The sequence below is a fragment of the Onychostoma macrolepis genome, chromosome 07, assembly GCF_012432095.1.
Source record: "Onychostoma macrolepis isolate SWU-2019 chromosome 07, ASM1243209v1, whole genome shotgun sequence".
Classification (NCBI taxonomy): Eukaryota; Metazoa; Chordata; class Actinopteri; order Cypriniformes; family Cyprinidae; genus Onychostoma; species Onychostoma macrolepis.
The window spans coordinates 29968500-29990345 of NC_081161.1; the positions used below are offsets into that span (position 1 = coordinate 29968500).

The 21846-nt window shown below is 37.2% G+C and overlaps 1 protein-coding gene across 5 annotated transcripts; it reads left to right on the plus strand.

The window, feature by feature from the left end:
• Positions 1–628: 628 nt before the first annotated feature.
• nap1l4b (nucleosome assembly protein 1-like 4b) lies at positions 629–20237 on the plus strand. Of its 5 annotated transcripts, none has more exons than XR_009271928.1 (15): positions 629–697; positions 2032–2079; positions 2615–2711; positions 3595–3736; positions 6321–6407; positions 6482–6610; positions 6885–6956; positions 7038–7177; positions 7259–7404; positions 7640–7659; positions 7886–8005; positions 8096–8131; positions 8255–8302; positions 12050–12215; positions 19998–20123. XR_009271928.1 is itself a non-coding variant. In XM_058780914.1 (15 exons), exons 2-14 carry the CDS (start codon positions 2055–2057, stop codon positions 8504–8506), a joined length of 1065 nt encoding a protein of 354 aa, XP_058636897.1. In that variant the 5' UTR covers positions 629–697; positions 2032–2054; the 3' UTR covers positions 8507–8541; positions 12050–14139. The 5 variants fall into 5 exon arrangements, 3 of the variants coding, with proteins under 3 accessions (XP_058636897.1, XP_058636895.1, XP_058636896.1); XR_009271927.1 differs by lacking the exon at positions 19998–20123 and adding an exon at positions 13158–14140; XM_058780914.1 differs by lacking the exon at positions 19998–20123 and adding an exon at positions 8504–8541 and having other exon boundaries at positions 12050–14139.
• Positions 20238–21846: the final 1609 nt, after the last annotated feature.

The following is a 21846-nucleotide window of genomic DNA, read 5'->3' on the forward strand; positions in this document are numbered from 1 at the left end:
CTTGTCTAGAAAAGTTTTGTTTGTGTAGTTGTAGATTAATACTGCCTTAACAACTACAGATATTTAGTTTTCAGCCATAAAATATCTGCACAGAGCTTCACATAACCCTGGTGAACGTGTCGAACTGAATACTTGTTTCATGAATCGTACGGAATCAATACGAATTGGTTGTAGAGTGAACCGATTCAATTACTGGCTGACTCTGAACCAAGAATCGACATGACCTATTCGGACAATGTCACTTTTATTATAAAAGTTTTATAGCAGCTTAATTAGCCTAAATGTAACAAATAATCAGTAATACGTTCTTGAACTGTATTAACACATGCAATACATTTGAAAGAGATAAAAATTATATTTATTTTAATGTAAATACAAATAATATATGTTCTAAATTATTATGTGTATACTATTCTTGGTTGCAACAAATAAAGACAATTTAAGACACACATTAAAATAGCCTAAACAGCTTTATTGGAATGTTTTAGAGCATGTAGTAGTATGCTACTCACTGATGTCAGGGCCCATTAGGGCGTAAAAAAACAAAAAAAATCGCTGATGTCCGAGTCATTTCAGAGAATCGGTTCTTTTGAACAATACATGCCAAAGAACCATTCAACCCGGCGGAGTATTATTGGACCAATGCGCTTCAGCTTTACTGCCGAGTCCATCAGCTGAACAACACCCGCTGATTCAGGTAAGAAAAGCAATCTCCCTAAATAAAATATTACTTTATACTTTGCATTTTACCTTGGAATACATATTATGAATGTATAGTTTACGTCAAGCAGACTGGGTTATTTTTCCGTGGCTGTAAATGTATGATACTAGTGTGCTGCTTGTGCTCTCACTGCATGTCATCTTTGTTTTGATAAAGTTGCGAGTGACTGCTCCAAATTGATACAGTTTATAGGCCAGTTAACAAACAATTACCATATAACTTGATAACCGCAGCAGAAATAGTCAAAGCTCATACCCGGAGTGTGTTTTGTGAGGGTCTGTTAGCCTGCTGGCCTGTGACATTTACACTTCACCCTTCTTCGGTGTTGGTTTGGAGATCTTCCAGTGTCTGTCCTCTGTCGCTGTTATGACCCCCTCCATCACCTGTGCTAAACTGGTGGTTGCGGAGATTATGAGATCTGATTTAATCTGTTATGATCTGGATGTGGCTAGTTTAGCGTGTTAGCTGCTAGCGAGAGTGAATCTCTGATGGGCGTCAACATAAACACATCTGTTTGTACCTTTACTTTGAGCTGCTGATTTTTATCTTTGCAGTTGTGCTGCTTGCTAAACATTAGAAACGTATCGATTCTTGGAAATAAGGAATGATTGACTTTGCCTTACCAGCATTTAATATGGAAAGCAAAGTTTACCCCATAAGAGTAAATTAATAAAACATGCATTTGGGATTTTTTTCAAGCTAAGAAGTTTTCAAAATCTTTCGGTACTTTATTATTATTCGTTATTCTTTATTAGAATTCCTGTAATTATTGTTATTATTGGGCTCTAATACTAAGTTACATGTTTTATTTTTGTAGTATAATAGTAATATTTATTTAAGTAATATAATAATGATACAACAGTAACTATGGAATTACCATGTTAAATGTCTAACTTGTGTATTTTGATTTGAAAATAATAATAATAAAATCAACTCAAATATAAAGCAAGCACTACTAACAATGTCATTAAAGTACCAGTTATTTCAATGAATTGATTCAAATAAAAAATATTTTTTTATTCGACGTTGGTTTTTATGGTTAAAAAAAAATTAAGGTTGGGGGGCAATTATTCTCCCTAATTAAATTATTAACTTCTGACTCTGCATTGTGGTAGTTTAGGTTTAGGTTCAATACACTGTCATTTTAGTTGCGCAAAGCATCATGTTTTTAATATGAATGCGTTTTGTTTTCAATAAATATGATTGAAATTTCAAGCTAATTAATGTATGTAACTTTGTCTTTACCAGTAGGGAAAAAAATAAAAGTTCTTTTAGATAAGCTAAAGTTGTACGTTTTGTGTTTTTCACAGAATATTTGAGCTGTGGTATCAAGATGGATGCTGACAATGAAGCCAAAGGTATAGAAAGTATAAATTCCTGGTATTGTCTTTGACAAGCCACCTTGCATTTTTCACACGAGCTATTCCTTGTACAGTCTGTATAGCTTTTGAAATGCTGACACATTTATGAGCTGCCAGAGAACATGATTTTATGTGTTACTTAAATTGTCTTGTAAATTATTTTTTTGATTCAGGGTGCTTCTCGAACAAAAGCCAGTATAATGTTTCAGTGTAAAAGTTTTATGAAGCTTCAGCACATCACTGCTGTCAATGATTTAATGGAAAAGATTGTCTCATAGGTTCTTTTGAGAGATTTGTGCAATCTCACAAACCTACGTAGAGCCATATCAAAGGCGAAACAAAAAATGTTGAAACAATTGTGCTGTTTTACCGTGCTGAACATGATTTTATGCTTCCTTTAGGATGGATGTCTGTTTGTGGAAAGAACTGTGTGCAGTATAAACGTTCTTTGAGAGTTGATAGTCATAAATAGCATTGATTTTGCCATCGATTTTTTTTTTTTTTTATGCTGGTGATGGCATGTTATTTTTAGGTAAGGTGAGCGACCAGGCGATGCAGAACCCACAAGCATTGGCAGCTCTTCAGGACAAAGTAGACAGTGTCTCACATAGTGCTTCCATCATGGACAGGTAAGCAAGATGAAATATTTGAAAGATGAAGCAAATTTCTCTTACAAACCAAACTAATACCTTGGAAACAAAGAGACTAACAGGGCAAACATAAATTTTGTACCTCATTTATTTCTGGTCATGGCATGGTCATTGTCATGTTTTTATTGTTTCCTACCTTTTGAAAACTATTTCCTAAGTGGATATGTCTCATATTTCCTGTGTGGAATTTTAAAACTGGACATTGCATTTTTATTGTTCCTTATGTTACGTAGAGAGACAACCTTGCCGGTGTAATATAACCGTCCATTTAAGGGGGAAAAACTCTAGTCAGACCATCTGCCTGCAACCTAAAATCTGTTTCTGCATGTTAGGTTACAACATAGAAGTCAGTCCTAATGGTGTGTATTTGTGTATATCTTTGTGTGTGTCAGCTTGACGATGCCCAGAGAGAGGTCACTCACCCGTGAAGGCTAATTCGCTCTCTGAGTTTGGCTGTAGTTGTAGTGGTCATGAAAACGATGACACAGACAACAATTATGCACAAAACAGCAATGATCCATTTGTGCGTGAACACTGCAAGACCAAACATAAGGCTTGTGGAAAGGGTGCTGCCTAGCAAGCCACTTTTATTTTTGAACCAACTAAAACAGATTCAGTGATTGCAGCGCACACTTTATAATAACATCTTTGCTTTTCGCATGAAGCGTGTGACTCGAGTTATCAGAGGTTAAGCACATTTTGCGATGTGATATGAACAGGGATCTTGTATCTCATGCTCTTACTTCAAACCCATCTGTTGACCCCAGAGAGCAGGGAAATGCACTGGTCCAGCTGTACAGTACCGGACACCCATCTGCTCACACAATTTTTTTCTTCTCTTTCTCTCCCAACTTCTTTGCAGCTTACCAAAGTCTGTGAAAAGAAGAGTCAATGCCTTAAAGAATCTTCAGGTTAACAGCACACACATTGAAGCCAAGTTTTACAAGGAGGTGCATGAGCTGGAGAGAAAGTATAGCGCTCTTTATCAGCCGTTATTTGACAAAGTGAGTTGGGTTTGTGTGTGTGTGTGTGTGTGTGTGGCTATGTATTTATCTTAGCATTATAATCTTATATGCTTTATATATTTACATATGCTGCAGTTTTAATTTATATTTTTATTCAGAAATGACACATTAAAGTTTTCAAAAGTGACCATTGAGACATTTGTTACAAAAGATTTCTATTTTAAATAAATGCTCTTTAGGATAAGGATCATGTGACACTGAAGACTGCTGAAAATTCAGCTTTGCTATCACAGGAATAAATACCATGTATTAATAACAACAAAATAGATTGAAATAGAAAATTTTAAATTTTAATAAATTTCACAGTATTGTGCTGTATTCTTGATCAAATAAATGTAGCCTTGGTGAGAATTTATTAAAACCCCATTAAAAAAATCTTACCAACCCCAAAATTTTGAACTATTTTGATCTCAGATCTTGCAGCTAATGTAGTGTTGACAGACCCACTGAAGATGGGCCCAAGTATGAAATGAAAGATGAGGCTGCATTGTGTCTGTCTAAAGTAGACCTTGGATTTTCCATAAAAAGAGCTCTCAGGTAAATGGTGGGGAAAGCAAGTGAAGAGAAAATTCAGGGAATTCAGAAGTCATGCACTCTTAAAGAGACTTCATCCAAACTAGGAGAATGCATACTTTGATTTAATAGTTTTAGAAAGTCCCTGAGAGTGAAAAAAGATTATGAGCAATACATTTGCCAACCTACACAGGGCTGCAACACAAAAGAAAGAGAGATACTTGTGCAAACTAAATAAAGTAATTAAAACTTTATGACAAAACCCCAAGAGTACTACTGTTAAATTGGGATTAAATGAAATGTTTTTTTCTCTTGTAGCTATAGCGTCTTTTAATAAGAATTGTATAAGATGTTTATGTGCTCTTATGTGCACTGAAAGTCTTTGTTAGTGTTCTCATACTTAAAGATGCCACAGCCATTGCATACTTTGTATTTATATTTTTATTTATATATTTACCTTTTAGAATTTAAAAGATCTGGAAAAAAAATATAGTGCTTGAAATTCTTCCCATTTAGTTAAACATCATTTGTACTGTGTGCAGCATCTGTTCCTCAATGTTCTGTACAGCGCCGTGAAAAGGTTTTTGCCCCTTCCTGTTTTTTTATTTTTTGCGTATTTGTCACACTTAAATGATTCAGATCATCAAACAAATTTTAATATTACACAAAGATATTCAGAGTAAATACAAAATGCAGTTTTGAAATAATCATTTCATTTATTAAGGAGAAAAAGCTGTCCAAACCTGCCTGGCCCTACGTGAAAAAGTAATTGCCCCCTACATTTAATAACTGGTTTTGCCACCCTTGGCAGCAACAACTGCAGTCAAGCATTTGCAATAATTGGCAATGAGTCTTTCACATCGCAGTGGATGAATTTTGGCCCACTCTTCTTTGCAGAATTGTTTTAATTCAGCCACATTGGAGGGTTTTCGAGCATGAATGGACTGTTTAAGGTCATGCCACAGCATTTCAATTGGATTTGACTTGGCCACTCCAAAACATTACTTTTGTTTTTCTTGAGCCATTCAGAGGTGGACTTGCTGGTGTGTTTGGGATCATTGTCCTGCTGCATAACCCAAGGTCACAAACTGACGGCCGGACATTCTCCTTCAGGATTTTCTGATAGAGTGCAGAATTCATTGTTCCATCAGTTATGGCAAGTCATCCAGGTTCTGAAGCTGCAAAGCAGCCCCAGACCTTCACACTACCACCACCATGTTTGACTGCTGGTATGATGTTCTTTTTATGAAATGCTGTGTTGGTTTTACGCCAGGTGTAACGGGACACACACCTTCCAAAAAGTTCAACTTTTGTCGCATCAGTCCACAGAATATTTGCCCAAAAGTCTTGGGGATAATCAAGATATTTTTTGGCAAATGTGAGACGAGCCTTTGTGTTCTTTTTGGTCAGCAATGGCTTTTGCTTTGGAACTCTCCCATGGATGTCGTTTTTGCCCAGTCTCTTTCTTATTGTTGAATCATGAACACTGACCTTAATTGAGGCAAGTGAGGCCTGCAGTTCTTTAGATGTTGTTCTGGGTTCTTTTATGACCTCCTGGATGAGTTGTCGTTGCGCTCTTGGAGTAATTTTGATAGGCCGGCCACTCCTGGGAAGGTTCACCACTGTTCCAAGTTTTCTCCATTTGTGGATAATGGCTCTGACCATGGTTCGCTGGAGTCCCAAAGCCTTAGAAATGGCTTTATAACCCTTTCCAGACTAATACATATCAACTATTTTGTTTCTTGTCTGTTCTTGAATGTCTTTAGATCGTGGCTTATCTTTAGATAGATTTACTGGCATTATCTTTGTGTAATATTAAAATTAGTTTGATGATCTGAATCTTTTAATGTGACAAATATGCAAAAAAAGTAAAAAAAAAAAAAAAAAAAAATACAACAGGAAGGGGACAAAAAACTTTTCACAGCACTGTAGGTTTCAGTATGGCTCCAAAGCACAGAAAATTTCCTGAGCTCAATGTGAGCACTCCTCTCATTTGTCTGGATGGGTAATATAATACTCTTTCACAAGTGAGCTTTTTGTGTGTTTCCAGAGAAGAAACATTGTCTCTGGAGAAGTGGAACCAACTGATGAGGAGTGTGAATGGCAGAGTGACCATGAGGAGGAAGCAGCATTAGCAGTGAGTATCATCTGTCCACTCGCATTGAAATCAGACAGAAGAGCAGCAGTCTGAGGCAAACCTTTCTTTTTCAGGAAGATCTGAAGAAAAAAGCTGCTATAGAGGAAAAGACAGAAGATGCTAATGAGGAGAAACCCAAAGGAATTCCAGAGTTTTGGCTCACCATATTCCGGAGTGTGGACATGTTGAGTGATATGCTGCAGGTGAACCAGCAGAACATTAGATATTCAACAGAGACCTTCTCCTCTGTAGACTTCGCTATTCTTTTCCGAGTAATGGTTAAATGCTTTCTTTTACCCTGTAACCTTGTACAGACAATATGCAACTATATTATGTGAATGTGTGAATAGACTTATATTTATTAAAATATTATGAATACAGTTTCATAAAAATACAGGATAATGTTCAAATACCACATATTTACCAGAACATTTGAAAGAAAACCTGTTCTGTCCATAATGCTCTCTTTCTCAACAGGAGCATGATGAACCAATACTTAAACATCTTCAAGATATTAAAGTGACATTTTCTGGTCCTGATCAGCCCATGGTAAGGACAGCATTTGAAGGTTTTATGTTGAATTTAAAGTGAACTGATTTTTTTTAGTCATTATTCCTTTTTCTAACACAGAGCTTCACATTAGAGTTCCATTTTGAACCCAATGAATACTTCACCAACACAGTCCTCACAAAAGTATACAAAATGAAGTCGGAGCCAGATGCAGAGGATCCGTTTTCATTTGAGGGACCAGAAATCATCGACTGTGAGGGGTGAGCACTTCTCAAACAATACCTGCTCGGATTGTCAGCAGATTTTCACACTTTTTTATTATTCGTCTCTTCTTTTGGCAGGTGTGAAATTGATTGGCACAAAGGCAAAGATGTGACGGTAAAAACGATCAAGAAGAAACAGAAGCACAAAGGCAGAGGGACAGCGAGGGTCATCACCAAACAAGTGCCCAATGACTCCTTTTTCAACTTTTTCAACCCTATTAAAGGTATGCAACAAGATGTGCGTGTGAACTTTCGTAAATGCTAATAACAGGAGAATGAGACCAGTAGGTTGAATTGCACACTGGGAAATCATCAGGTGCACTGCAAGGCAGAGGAAGCACGAGTGGCATAGTGTGTCATGATAATTATGGTTCTTTAATATTAGTTCTCTCATTTAAGTGTTTTCATATTGTAGGCCTACTCTTTTGCATGAAGTCACAAATATTTCTTTTCTTTTAGTTTCACCAGATAAAGAGTTGGTGAGTATTTTGTTTCTTTATTCTTTCTGGTTTTAACTCGGTTATAGCTAGGCAATTAGTTGGCCTGATATTTCACTGTTTCACCGTCAGAAAAATAAGATGTTATCCAACATTATTTCTTCTGAAAGACATGAGTGGTTAGTTTACTTTGAAAGTTTTGAAAGAGAAGTAGAAATAATCAGAAATAATCAGACAAAGTTGTGCTCACTTTTTTTGTGTTCAACAGGATGAGGATTCAGAGTTCACTTTAGCCACAGACTTTGAAATCGGTCATTTCTTCAGGGAAAGAATCGTTCCGAGAGCAGTTTTGTATTTCACAGGAGAAGCCCTGGAGGATGATGAAAGTGTACGTATTTCTTGACTGTTTCTAGCCTTATGATATCTATGGTTTAACAGAATAGCTGCAGTTATTTTCGTTTGTGTCTGTTTGATGCAGTTTGAAGAGGAGGAACTGGATGAGGGTGAAGAGGAGGTGAGTTCACTTCATACATTTTGAAAATAAATTGAGGAATCCGTGTTTTATGGAAATTTACAGTTGAAATCAGTGATGTTACATGATATTATGTAGACTAGCTCTCTGTTTTGTGTGAAATAGGAGCAAGATGAGGAGGATGAAGATGATGAAGAGGAGGGAGATTCCAAGGTCAGTGTGGATTTAGATCTTAACTTGAACTGAAATGTAAAAAGGAATTACTTCATTGTCTCTTTGTTCAGCGTTTCAAAGTCTCTGTAACTTAATTTTGTCTTTTTTTTTTTTTTTCTTTGGATGAATGTTTGTGGTTTATTTGCATGTTTGATGATTAATAATTATTGTGGTTGTTCTCTACCTGCTGTTCTGCCCTAGTGACAGGCATAAGTCATTCTCACCTCATACATTTCTAGGTAAGAAAGAAATGTCATGAGTCCATTCTAACCTTTGCCTTCACACATCACTCTCGGGCCTCATCCCTCTCTTTGTGTCTGCTATCCCATCCCTACAGCGCCCCTGTGACATTATACTAAGCCATATCATTAAGGCCTTGCCCAAAATCTCAGTACAGGACTGTAACAGAAAAGAGGATAGAATCACAGCTGCTGTATTAGTTAGAGAATTTTGGACAAGGTCCTTCCATCCATTTTGCTTAATGTATTTTGCTTAATAGTTATTGATGGTATTTAGTAGGTCAAGTACTTTTCCAGCTCAGATATGCGGCATCCCCTTTTGAATACATAATATCTTGCTATAACTTTACATCCACCTATTCAAGGTGACTATACCACCATGCACTGACATGGAAGACTTGAGGTCTACACTGACATTAGAGCCTGATCCTGGAGTGCTTCAGTATTGGGGTTTCTTGTCTTATATCTAATATTAAAGGGATCATATCATACACTATTTTTTTTTTTAAAATTTGTTCAGCAAGGACACTTAGGCATGGGACGATAACCGGTTTCAAGGTATACCGCGGTTTGGAAAATTCACGGTTTCAAAACCACTCAAATTTTCTGTTATACCGTTCCTGCGGTATGCGCAGTTTTTTTACGTGTCGTCAAAGACGGAAAGTGCAGGACTCCCTCAGTTGTGAGCAGTGAAGAGCGTAACGAGTCACACGACTCCTCCTCCGGACAGCGGTCAGTGTGAGAGTAACCTGTGTGTGTGTAGGATGATGGCCGCATGAGGTGAATCCCTGGAACTTTTTCCCCGTCGAAAAAGGCGAAGTCTGCTGTCTGGGAATTTCTCGGGTAACGTAGACCAATCATGTTCCGTACACAACGGTGTTCCGTACAGATGCCGTTTTGGCGCCGATCGCTAAATAAATACTTCCAGGTCGTACACAAACGATATATCTGTGTCGTCTTCATTTCTCCCTCTTTCACCCTCGATCAAGACAGAGACCCATTCGCCGGTTGTTTCCGTGTTGAAATAAATACTATTTTGCTTGCTACCGAGGCAGATAACATACCTAATTAACTAGCTAAGGTCAACTAGTTTCCTCCCTCACGTTACTTCACAGAGCGGGAATAGCAGACTAAAGTACTACGTTTCTGCGATTTGGTACAATAAATTTAGCTGTTATCACGTCTATAATTTTAAGCCTCCTGCCATTGTTTACATCTGTTCAAAATCACGTCATTTAAAAGAGAAACAAACTGCTTGGTCAGGTGTCTTTGCCACTGTTTGAGTATTATACGGAGAGAGACCGTGTGTGTGTGTGTGTGTGTGTGAGACACAATCGCGCGCTCTCCTTATGTGTATGTGCACACATCTTTGTACCTCACCGCTCATAACTTGGACTGAAAGATGAATGTGTAGAAAGTGAGCATATCTCCAAAAACCTTGTTGAGCTGCAGGTTTAATGACTGCATTTTTTTTTTTTTTTTTTTTTACAGAAATTGTTTTGATTTATGTTTTTGATTATTGAGCTATAGGTTTAGGTTAAGTGACTGCATTTTCAATTTTTTTTTCATTTAGAAGGATTTTTTTTTTTTTTTTGCAGAAAATAATTTATGTTCTGATTATTGTTGAGCTGCAGGTTTAGGCTCACTTAAGTGACTGCACGTAATTTAATTAACAAGAATTCAATTATTTATATTAATTATTTAGCCTGACATGTTTACCATTCCAAAATATTCTATATGTTTCTTAAAAATAAAATGTATTGTGTTCAGTGGAAAAAAACGTTGTTGTTTTTTACCCAGACATTTAAAAATAACACATTTTAGAGCTATAATCGCAATACCGTGATACCGTGATATTTTTATCTAAGGTTATCATACCGTCAGAATCTCATACCGGCCCATGCCTAGTGACACTAAAGACTGGAGTAATGACTACAGTAAATTCAGCTTTGCCATCACAGGAATAATTTACATTTCAAAATATTAAAATAGAAAGAGCTAATAAAAATTTACAGTTTTACTGATTTTTTAATTTTTATTTATCAAATAAATGCAGACTTGGTGCACATAACATTAAATTAGCATTATCTTGAATACATTATCTTGGTAGTGTACATTCTTTAATTCTTCATAGTGACTGGATGTTCAAGTTTTTGGTTAGTCATGTAAGAAGCTGCTTTGCAACGATGTGTATCATGAAAAGTGCTATACAAATAAATCTGAATTGAATTGGATATGTTAAAGGGATACTCCACCCCAAAATGAAAATTTTGTCATTAATCGCTTATCCCCATGTCTTTCCAAACTCGTAAAAGCTTCATTCGTCTTCGGAACACAATGAAATATATTTTAGATGAAAACCGGGAGGCTTGTGACTGTCCCATTGACTGCATAGTAAATTGCACTGTCAAGGTCCATAAAAGTGTGAAAGATGTTGTCAAAAAAGTCCATCTGCCATCAGACGTGCAAACCTGAATTTTATGATGCAACGAGAACACTTTTTGTGCGCGACTCAAGCACGCCTCAGATGACGCAGGACGTATACGCCGTGACCTACTCACGTCGAGGCCAGCGTACACTGTAAACGGCATTTACGTGCTGCGTCATCCGAGGCATGCTTGCATCGTGCTCTGCTAGTGAACTCAGGAACGCGCTTGCAGGAATTGTCACTGAGGAGCAGAAAAAGTTGAATAAAGTTTTTTTTGTGCACAAAAAGTGTTCTCGTCGCATCATAAAATTCAGATTGCACGTCTGATGGCAGATGGACTTTTTTGACGACATCTTTCATACTTTTATGGACCTTGACAGTGCAATTTATTATGCAGTCAATGGGACAGTCACAAGCCTCCCGGTTTTCATCTAAAATATATTAAATTGTGTTCCGAAGACGAATGAAGCTTTTACGGGTTTGGAACGACATGGGGATAAGCGATTAATGACAAAATTTTCATTTTGGAGTGGAGTATCCCTTTAATATTTGGTGTTTAAAATGTCAGAAACTGTAGGATTTCAGAACGATCTTTTTTTAGCAGCTTATTACTTCAATAAATGATCTGTTTGCACTTGATAAGAAGCTCTGAATTCTGAAAATTACTTTTTCTTTTTTCTCAAAAGTTGAAGTGAGATTTGGTTCGTCGTGATATGACCCCTTCATCATGCAAAGCGACTTTTTCAGACATAGCACATTTTCTTTCGGTGGATCAGGCTGTGGTGAAAGACACTTTCTCGCATTTAGTGATGATGTATCTGCAGTACAAAAGAGTGGTGATTCACTTTAGATACCCTGACGCTTTTATCTTAATTAATGACTGCATTCACATTGTTTGTGCTACAAAGGCCTAGAGATACGTCAGTGTAAATGTGCTTTCATGAGCCACTCTTCTGTGATGAAGATATATCTTCCTCTTTCTCCTGCACTCCTCCTGCAGTTGCAGATACTGTAGCAGCGTTTGAATAAAAAAAAGTTCTCTCTTCCTTTCCCCATCTCTATCTTTTATGTTTTTTTCAGACCGGGGATCCTCAGCCTGCAGAATGCAAACAACAGTAGTTTGGATCACTCACTCCTGCCACTGTCAAACCCCATCAGCTGACCTAGAATCAGCCCTGTAGTGCGGCGTACATTCTCTGATGAGCACACCGTCCAACAAAACAAAACATGATGATGCAGTACATTGGTAAACTAGTTTTTTTTTTTTTTTTTTTTATCGTACAAAATTTGCTTACTTTTAAAATTAAGTTGCTATAGAACAACACTATAGATAAATTGGGCAATTCCAGATTACAGTTGGCCTTCAGAATGTAGATATATACATAAATAAATGTAAAACTATTTTTTAATTCATGATTTAAACATGTACAGACATAATGACTTCAGATATGTCATTGCATAGCCAAAAAATAAAAAAATGCTGACTTGCGGGTTTGAAACGATCTTGCAAGCATTGTCTTCACATTCAAACAGGTGAAATTTCAAGCCTGAATAAAATAAATGGGATTGTATTCTAACTTCCTGCGCACATCTAACCTTTGTCAAGGTTGTTTGTATTTAACAAATTGTTTCTCTTCTCACTTTTGAAGTGTTCTGTGTCATGGGCATAACCATTTTTTACACAGTATATCTATTTATGTATTTTTTGAACAAAACTGCATGTTTATGCACTTATTTATTGATGGAATGGGCTAGCTAGCTAGCCAGTCCAACTAATGTATCAGCGATATCTTGCAGGCATCAAGTAATTGTGTTTAATCATATCCGGCCTCTTTGCAATATAAATATGTAACATTTCCATCTTCATTTGACTTTCTCTTGAAGATCGTAATTTAAAATACTAAATAAATCTCTGCACTCCACTATATAAGTATGCTCAGTTGATGTAGTCTCATGTTTTTTAAACATATATTTCAATATACGTTATATCCATAATGCTGGAATTGCTCAATTTAGATAGTATTCAAAAACGATTGGGCAAAGGTCCACTGCCAATGGTCACTGAATTCTGAGTGAACTGCAGATGATTACACGTCTTGAAAGTCACATCCTGTGATCACATCCTCAAGATACAACATCGCGTCCCAAAGTTGACTGAATTAATTTATTTTGTGACTTGATCTCATAGGTTACTCAGGGTTTTTTATGCCAAGATGACAGTGTGCGAGTATCCAGCATGGTGAAACTGTTGATATCTAACCTGCTTCATGTTCTCTTTTGTCTTGAAAAAGAAGGAATACTTTTGAAATGTGGTTTTAGTTATAACGGAGTTATTTATATATCTTTTCCATCTTTATATTATTGTTTTGAACTCTGTCTTGGTCTTGTGCTTCTTGGTGGATCCCTGAGAGAATATGTTTTGCTAATGTATGTACTGTACCCAGTTGATTATAGCCCCTTTTAGCATTTAAAAAATGCTTCTGCTGTACTGCCCAAGCACTTACAAAAAAAAAAAAAATAATAATAATAAATTAAACAAATACTTTTATTGCCAAAGAGAGTGATCTGATTTAACTTTACCACAACCTTTTCTGTGTCAAAGTATTTCAGGTCTGCATTTTATTTGAAATAATTAGATACTAATGCTAAAGAACGCATGTTATGTTGAAGGAATGTTTTTGAGTTCAGTACGGGTTAAGCTTAATCAACAGCATTTGTAATTAATTGTTACAAAAGATAATTCAGATTGAATTCCAGATTCAACAAAAAAAGCAATATCAAGGTAACTTGAAATACTTGCTGTTGAAGTGAATGGGGCCCTGTTTTCTAAGATTTAAATGCAGAAATGTGAAACTTGTAATTCTTTAAGTATTTACAAACAGCTGAATTCATTTTTTTCTGTTCCTTAATCCTAAAGTAGTATTTAAGTATACGTCTCCGTAACTGTTTTTACATTTAAATCTTTCAGACATTGTTTACAACAGGTATAATACAATGACCACATAAGCAATATGCTTATTACTAAATAAAAAATCATTCTACATTATTATGCTAAACTGTCATTTAGGCAGTGTCTGCTGCCTTCTAAAGCCAAATCTAAAAACATACAGGTAATATGTAGTTCTTTTATTGAGGGGTTTGTTATTAGGTGCATTTTGGTAGTATTGTCTGTAGAGGGCTCTGCATTTGTTAACCACTGCATACAATAAATGCCCACTTTATTAGGTACACCAGTTCATCTGCTTGTTAATGCAAATATCTAATCGGTCAATCACATGGCAGCAACTCAGTGCATTTAGACATGGTCAAGATGGTCTGCTGAAGTTCAAACCGAGCATCAGAAGAAAAGTGATTTAAGTGACTTTGAATGTGGCATGGTTGTTGGTGCCAGACAGGTTTATCTGAGTATTTCAGAAACTACTGATCTACTGGGATTTTCACAGTCAACCATCTCTTGGATTTACAGAGAATGGTCAGAAAAAGCAAGCGGCAGTTCTGTGGGTGAAAATGCCTTGTTGATGTCAGAGGACAATAACAAGACTTGTTCAAGCTGATAGAAAGGCAACATAGCTCAAATAACCACTCGTTACAACCAAGGACTACAGAACAGCATCTCTGAACACACACCAAACCTTGAAGCCGATGGGCTACAGCAGGGGTCACCAGACACGGTCCTGCAGAGGTTAGCTCCAACCCTAATCAAACGCACCTGACGCAGCTAATCAATGTCTTACTAGGTATACTCGAAACTTCCAGGGAGGTCTGTTGAGGTAAGTTGAAGCTAAACTCCACAGGACACAGGCCCTCCAGGATCAAGTTTGGTGACCCCTGGGCTACAGCATAGCCCATAGTGTACCCATCTTGTGATGTTTAGTTCCAGCAGGACGACATGCCATGGTCACAAAGCTCAAATCATCTCAAACTGGCTTCTTGACCATGACAATGTATATACTCGGATGGCTTCCACAGTCGCCAGATCCCAATCCAATAGAGCACCTTTGGGACGTGGTGGAATGGGAGACATCATGTAGCCAGTGGGTCTGCAGCAACTACCAGATGCTGTCGTATCAGTATGGACCAAAATATCTGAGGAATGTGTGAATCTATGCCATGCCCAGCAAGGTGTACCTTATAAAGTAGTTGGTGAGTCTGTTGACGAAGAAATCCCCTGTTGCATTCACATGACATCTGTTAATCAGTTTAATAAGTATTTGTACACGCTCAGTCATGACATCTGTTTTCACATTTTTAAAGCATGGATGAGTTTTCATGTCTTCTGCAGGACAGAAGGCAAGTTTTATTAAGCGAGACACAGGCTGAGGAGTTATCCTGAAGAGAGGAAAGAGTGACATGCCAGTCACTTCCCAATGTCTAGTGCCGATTGTCAAGTACTCTCACACCGTTATCCTCACTCTCTTTAATACACTGTCACTAAACTACAGGTGACGTCAGTGTGCTCTGTCATTCTCTGTCCTCCAGTGGGACTGAAATCTGAAAAGGCCTTATCAGAATGTTAAATGTACACCACTGTTCAAAAAAGTCACTTGTTCACAGAGGCTTCATTTATTTTATTAAAAATGCTTAAAAACTATAATATTGTTACAGCTTAAATAGCTGGCTAATTTATTCCTGTGATGGTGAATCTGAAGTAGCCATTACTCTAGTCTTCAATGTCACGTGATCCTACAGAAATTATTCTGATATGCTGATTTAAACATTATCGATGGTGTTGCTTAATATTTTTATGGAAAAAAATATATTTCAGGTTTCTTCGATGGACAGAAAAATCAAAAGCATTTATTTATTTTTACTAACCCCAAACTTTTGAACAGTAGTGTACTTGCTTATCTGCATAGGATGTTAAAGATTACACACAAACTGATATTCAAATTTGACTGGAAGGGAATCATTTTTAGCCATTTTCTTCCACTCAATCTTTTTATCAATCCATGTTTCTTCTGTTAGCATCCTTTAAAACTCTATTTTGTGTCCAAATTTTGCATTCACTGTTATCTATTGTACAACAATCCTTCTTTACCTCAATCTCATCCCTTCCCTCCTCACCATTTTTCTTCCTGCCTCTGTCCTTCTGTTCTCTCGTTCTGCCATCCTTCTCTTCCCTTAGACCCACACCCCCAAATCCCTCTCCATATACCAGTTGATGAATATTCATCAGGTTAAGTCTTACTATGCTCTTCACAGTTCTTGTTAGGAGCAGTATGTTAATGACATTCAGCAGAGAGTCCAAATGTAGATAAGTGTACTCTGGGAAAAGGGTTTCCCTCCCGCTGGCTAACAACGCTTCCATTTATGGGACGTTCGTGATGGCACGGTGGTCAGCCGCATTGGACGGGTCCCTTCTGTCTCTAGCATGCAGCCATTTACGAGCATTTAAAATCCACTTTTATGCTCATTATCTTAAGAGCTCCCTCTCTTTTTGACCACTGCCCTCCTCTTCCCCACTATACAGCGACAATAGGGCCGTATTATTGGTTAAATCAATGGCATCTTTGGTCTTTCTTGAATGTGATGCATTTCTATGCAAACATATCTTAAAACGGATGCGTTTTGGTCTATGTAGATTTATGCAACTGTAGTGGGTCTATTATTGATGGACAGGTCATCGAGGAGGTAGAATCCCTTTGAGGTTGGATCTCCACTGAGCTGTGTATATTGTTAATGGGAAGGGCTGGACACAGCCGGTTTTGTGTGTCTAATGAGTGGTTTGCCTTGAGGAGGAGACAGAACTGCTGCTATCAGCCACTCCCACTCTGCTATCGTCTCCTTACAGTCTACACTTACTCTCACTTTTCTTCTTAAATGCAACATTAAGAGTTGGTCTTCTGTGTTTTTCAATGCCAATGTGATCAGAATGTGTAATGAACGAGAAGAGGATTTCTCTCACTCTAAAAGTTTAACTCAAGAGTTCATAAATAAATGAAAGGCAAGCCAATTCTCCATAGATACCTACTTTAAAATAGGTCCTCCATGTGCTTCTAATTTGAGGATTCTCAGTTGCCCTTTCTTCAGGTTACATCTTTAGGCCAATAGGAAGCAACAAACGATCACACTTATGAGCAAGTCTTTGAATGCCTTTTTTTTTTTTTTTTTTTAATGTAAAACTGACATTGGCAGGGGAAAAAGACAAAGAAACTAGCAAAGCAATATCATGTGAGTTCTTTTGTTCCAAATATGTGACCCTGGACCACAAAACCAGTCTGAAGTCGCTGGGGTATATTTGTAGCAATAGCCAAAAATACATTGTATGGGTCAAAATTATCCATTTTTATTTTATGCCAAAAATCATTAGGATGTTAAGTAAAGATCATGTTCCATGAAGATATTTAGTGAATTTCCTACCGTAAATATGTCTCGACTTAATTTTTGATCAGTAATATGCATAGCTAAGAACTTCATTTAGACAACTTTAAAGGTGATTTTCTCAGTATTTAAGATTTTTTTTTGCACCCTCAGATTCCAGATTTTCAAATAGTTGTATCTCAGACAAATATTGTCCTATCCTAACAAACCATGCATCAATGGAAAACTTATATATTCAGCTTTCAGATGATGTAGAAATCTCAATTTCGAAAAATTGACACTTATGACTGGTTTTGTGGTCCAGGGTCCCATATTAACTTCACTATGCAGGTGATTTTCGGAACTGACACGACTGAGCAAGTCATTGGTCACATTAACAAAATTTTGTGGGCCAAAAATCCATTGTCTATCCTCAATAGTATTGTCTTTCTCTTGATCCTATTGCAAAATCTAGGGGGGTGTTTATGTGAGACTATTTTTAACCAAAAACTGAAAACTTTTTGATGTACTTTACAAAGTGACATCACCAACTACTGGCCTGCCATGCATGATGCAGCGTTTATGTCGATCCGTGTGAACAGGTCGAAGTACCCTAAATGGGACATTTTTTTTTTTTACCCTTACGTAAAATTCCCAAACGATTTCTAATGAAATTACTGCATTCGCCTGCAATTTGCCAATAGCAATGTTAAATGTGACCGCACCGCACCTTTACATTTAGAGTAGACGATATTTGAGTTCCTGTGTTAATTTTTGCTCAGTCAATGACAAATGTTCCAAAGGAAGCCACAGCGGAATTAACCATTTGTTTTCAAGCAACATGCAGAAGTGTTTCATTCCTGACTGAATCACTGTCATCAGAAATCGAAAATCGAAACAAATTTTGCCTGAAAGGCTCCAGAAACTAGGAGTGTTCACACATTAAATTAACTAATTTGTTAAAACTTTATGATTCCAGAAGAAATAAGGGGGAAGAAATATGATTTTAGTTTAGATCTTGATTTTAAGCATTTTAACTTTATAGATTAGAGTTACATTATTTTAAATAACTATGTCTTAAATTACTATTTAATTTACATTTAAGTCATCCTGGAATGGCCCCTTGGAAGTTTGCTGAGAGACCCTAATTGCTCCACCATCTATCCTGCAGAAACCTAATGATAGGCCTAATCAATTAATACAAACACAGACGAGCAAAACGGCAAAAGCAAACAATGAAAAATCCCAGCATCTTGGAAGGCTGCTCAGCCAATCAGATTTGAAGACTGACACTAACTGTAATATAAAATGAAATGTCTGTTGTTTCTTGGAAAGTGTTTCCCATAAACTTCAAATATGTTTCAACTTCTGAACGAGGAAATGTTAGTATAAATGATAACAAGAAATTGTTTGTTCCCAGGGGGGAAAAGACGGGAGAGAGCAGGATATCATTAAAGCCAACAAGAAAAATTATTCAATCATATTTTCAGCCACAACAATAGTTCACACTAAAACTTTTTTAGAAGTCCAGGAAAATAAACCAAAATCATGCAGACCTTCAATGTACTGTGGAGAGATTCCCATAGATTTCAGGCTGCTGCCTGGGTGCCTCCCCATTCTTACAGTAGTAGCCCACATACCTCTCTACTCCCTCTCTGGGCTGCATGCCAGGGTATCCAAGTGGCACTGGACCACCAATTGTACCACTGAGCTTTTTGTCCTATGCCTATGTGCCACTCCTGAGTCTCAGTAACCATGGTGACATGTGAACTGTGCCAAGCATACATTTGGTGCCCTTACAATGGCAGAAGAGCAGAGTAGTAACTGGGCAGGGCAGTTATTTACAACACCATCATATTTGGAGATTGGCTCTGCTGGGTTGCTCTAAGTACACGATGGGTCATGAGGCATTTGTCTCCTTCCTTTGAATAAAATTGAAATCTGACTGAAAATTTTTTTTTTTTATCTAAAAGCGCAATCTGTGTCCTCATTTGGTGCACCCAGAACTATTCATGTCAACAGTGAATGTTTTTTTCCCCTAAGCAATAGTTTCCTACAGCTTTTTCCTTTCATATGCCATCCTTTAAAAAGTCTGAAAAAATACTGTATTGATTTCCTCATTCAGATCTTTAGCTAAACACGGTTCGATGATTAATACATACAGGAACAAAATACTTCTAAAATGCCTTGGCTTTAAATTCACTGATGTATGGTTTCAAGGATGAAAAGTTAATCTCGTACATTCACTCTGTCCTGCAATGAATAGGATGACTCAGATTGAAATCAACCTTAGGGCACTTCCTCTGACTTCTTCAGAAGGCATCTGATCACTTGCTTTCTTTCGGATCTCTTAGAGTGAGACCTATGAATTGTAATTCTACATTAATTTAACAACTACATAACTTTATCTGATTAGCAGTAGAGAAACTGAAGCCTTTCTTGGAGGGCGCTTTAAGTCGTTTGAGCAGATGTTTGAGATCTCAAAACAGCATACTTGTGTTTTGGGGTGTTTCTTTGTGTCGGTAACAAGTGCATATAATCTTTCTTTTTATATATTTTTGTTGTGATGCAAAAGCAGCCCACCCTAAAAACAACATGCACACGCACACAATCACTCCATTATGCCATGACAAAAGTGCCTTTGATGTGGTGGAAGCAGAGCAATCTGGAGTCACAACAGCACAGAGAGGCAGGAGATATTTACTGAGTGAGCACACTCTGCTTACAGGAGCAGTGCTGTTTGGAGAGACGGCAGCTGCAGGAGGGACATCCCTGTTGTTTGATCTGTTCCAGTCCCTCTGAGGTTTGGATACGGTTACCCCCAGGAAGCCCATCGGTTTGCAGTTGGGAGAAATAAAATATCTCTGCCCATTCTGAACATGATTGGCCCAAGGCAGAATCCACATACATACACTATGAAATATTAAAGTCTGTATCATAAAACATATTTCCATGGGTAATGAATAAATGCTTACATAATAATCTCCTGTGGCTTTTCTCTAATCTGCTCTGTAAATACACAAAGCTGGACCTCCAAATGTTGTCATCTGGTATATATGATAAAATTATTTACACCTGGTATCTTTCAGAGTTTGTTTTGTGAGGAGTATAAATCTTCTCTTTCTTCAGAAGAAAGAGATTAGATTATTAGAGTTTATTAAAGTGTTCGTCAAGCATAGAGAAAAAAAAAGATGAAGGTTCCAAAAGTGGGTTTTGCAGCGATGCCAGATTAGAACCATTTTAAGTTTCAAACACTCTTAAACATACTGTAAAGGTTCTTAACTGGCATCTATGTTTCCAACCTTTAAAAGGATAATTCACCCAAAAATGAAAATTTCAAAAATAAAAATTAATTACTCACCCATAAGACCATTGTTCATCTTCGGAAGTCAAGTCACTTTTATTTATATAGCGCTTTTAACAATACAGATTGTGTCAAAGCAACTTTCCAATATCAAAATAGTGTATCAATAATGTCAAATGACAAGATTAAACACTCAATTTTCAGTTAAAGGAATTTAAACACAAATTAAGATATTTTTGACAATATCTGAGAGATTTCTGACCCTGCACTCTAAAAAATTGGGTTGTTTGGGTTGTTTGGGTTGTTTTCAACCAACATTTGGGTTAAATGTTTAACCCAAGCTTCTAGGCAGTAACCCAACCGCTGGGTCAAAAACAACCCAATCGGTTAGTCCATATTTTACCCATTGCTGGGTTGTATTTAACCCAGCATTTATTAGTTGCATAAACAGCAACACAACTGACACATTCAAGGCCCAGAAAGGTAGTAAGGTAGTAAGGACATCCTTAAAATAGTCCATGTGACATCAGTGGCTCTAGGAAAAGACTTTTTGTGTGCAAAGAAAACAAAAATAGTGACTTTATTCAACAATTCTTCTTTTCCGTGTCAGTCTTTGATGCACATTCACAACACGATGCATGTGACATATCTCGTTCTTAAAATAACCACTTTTAGTGTTAATAACACTTTAATAAACTAAAGAACCTTTTTACACAATAAAGTGAATAAAAATGAAAATGGATAGATAGATAGCCTACATTAAAATCAATGGACAAAGTCAGAAGAAGAAAATACTTTTAAAATGCTGAAATGTTATGCACAGCATTCACAACCCATTTAACTTACAAAGAGTGTGTGGATGCACACTGTCAGATATATGAGTTGTTTACCTTGGTTCTGCCCCCTGTGAGCCTGTGGTTGAGCTGACCCTAGTTAGCTTTTTGTGTTCAGAGACAGTAAGGGTCCCATGCACATGGCGGTCAGTGGCCAGGCGGAGTGGGATCCTCAGCCTGTAGGAGCGCATGACACGGATGCACATGTGATCTCTCGCCCCCTCAGACACCAGGAGAGAAGAATTCTCTCTCAGCCCATTTGAAGGTCATGGCAGAGGGTCCTGCAACCCCAACTGTGTGTGTAGGCTACTGTGTGTGTGTGTTGCACACTAGTCTATGATTTGCATATCAATGAACAATAAGTGAATGGTATTGTGTGTTATTGATATTATTATGCATACACGTTTCATTGTATGCGCCTTATAGACCTATACAATTAA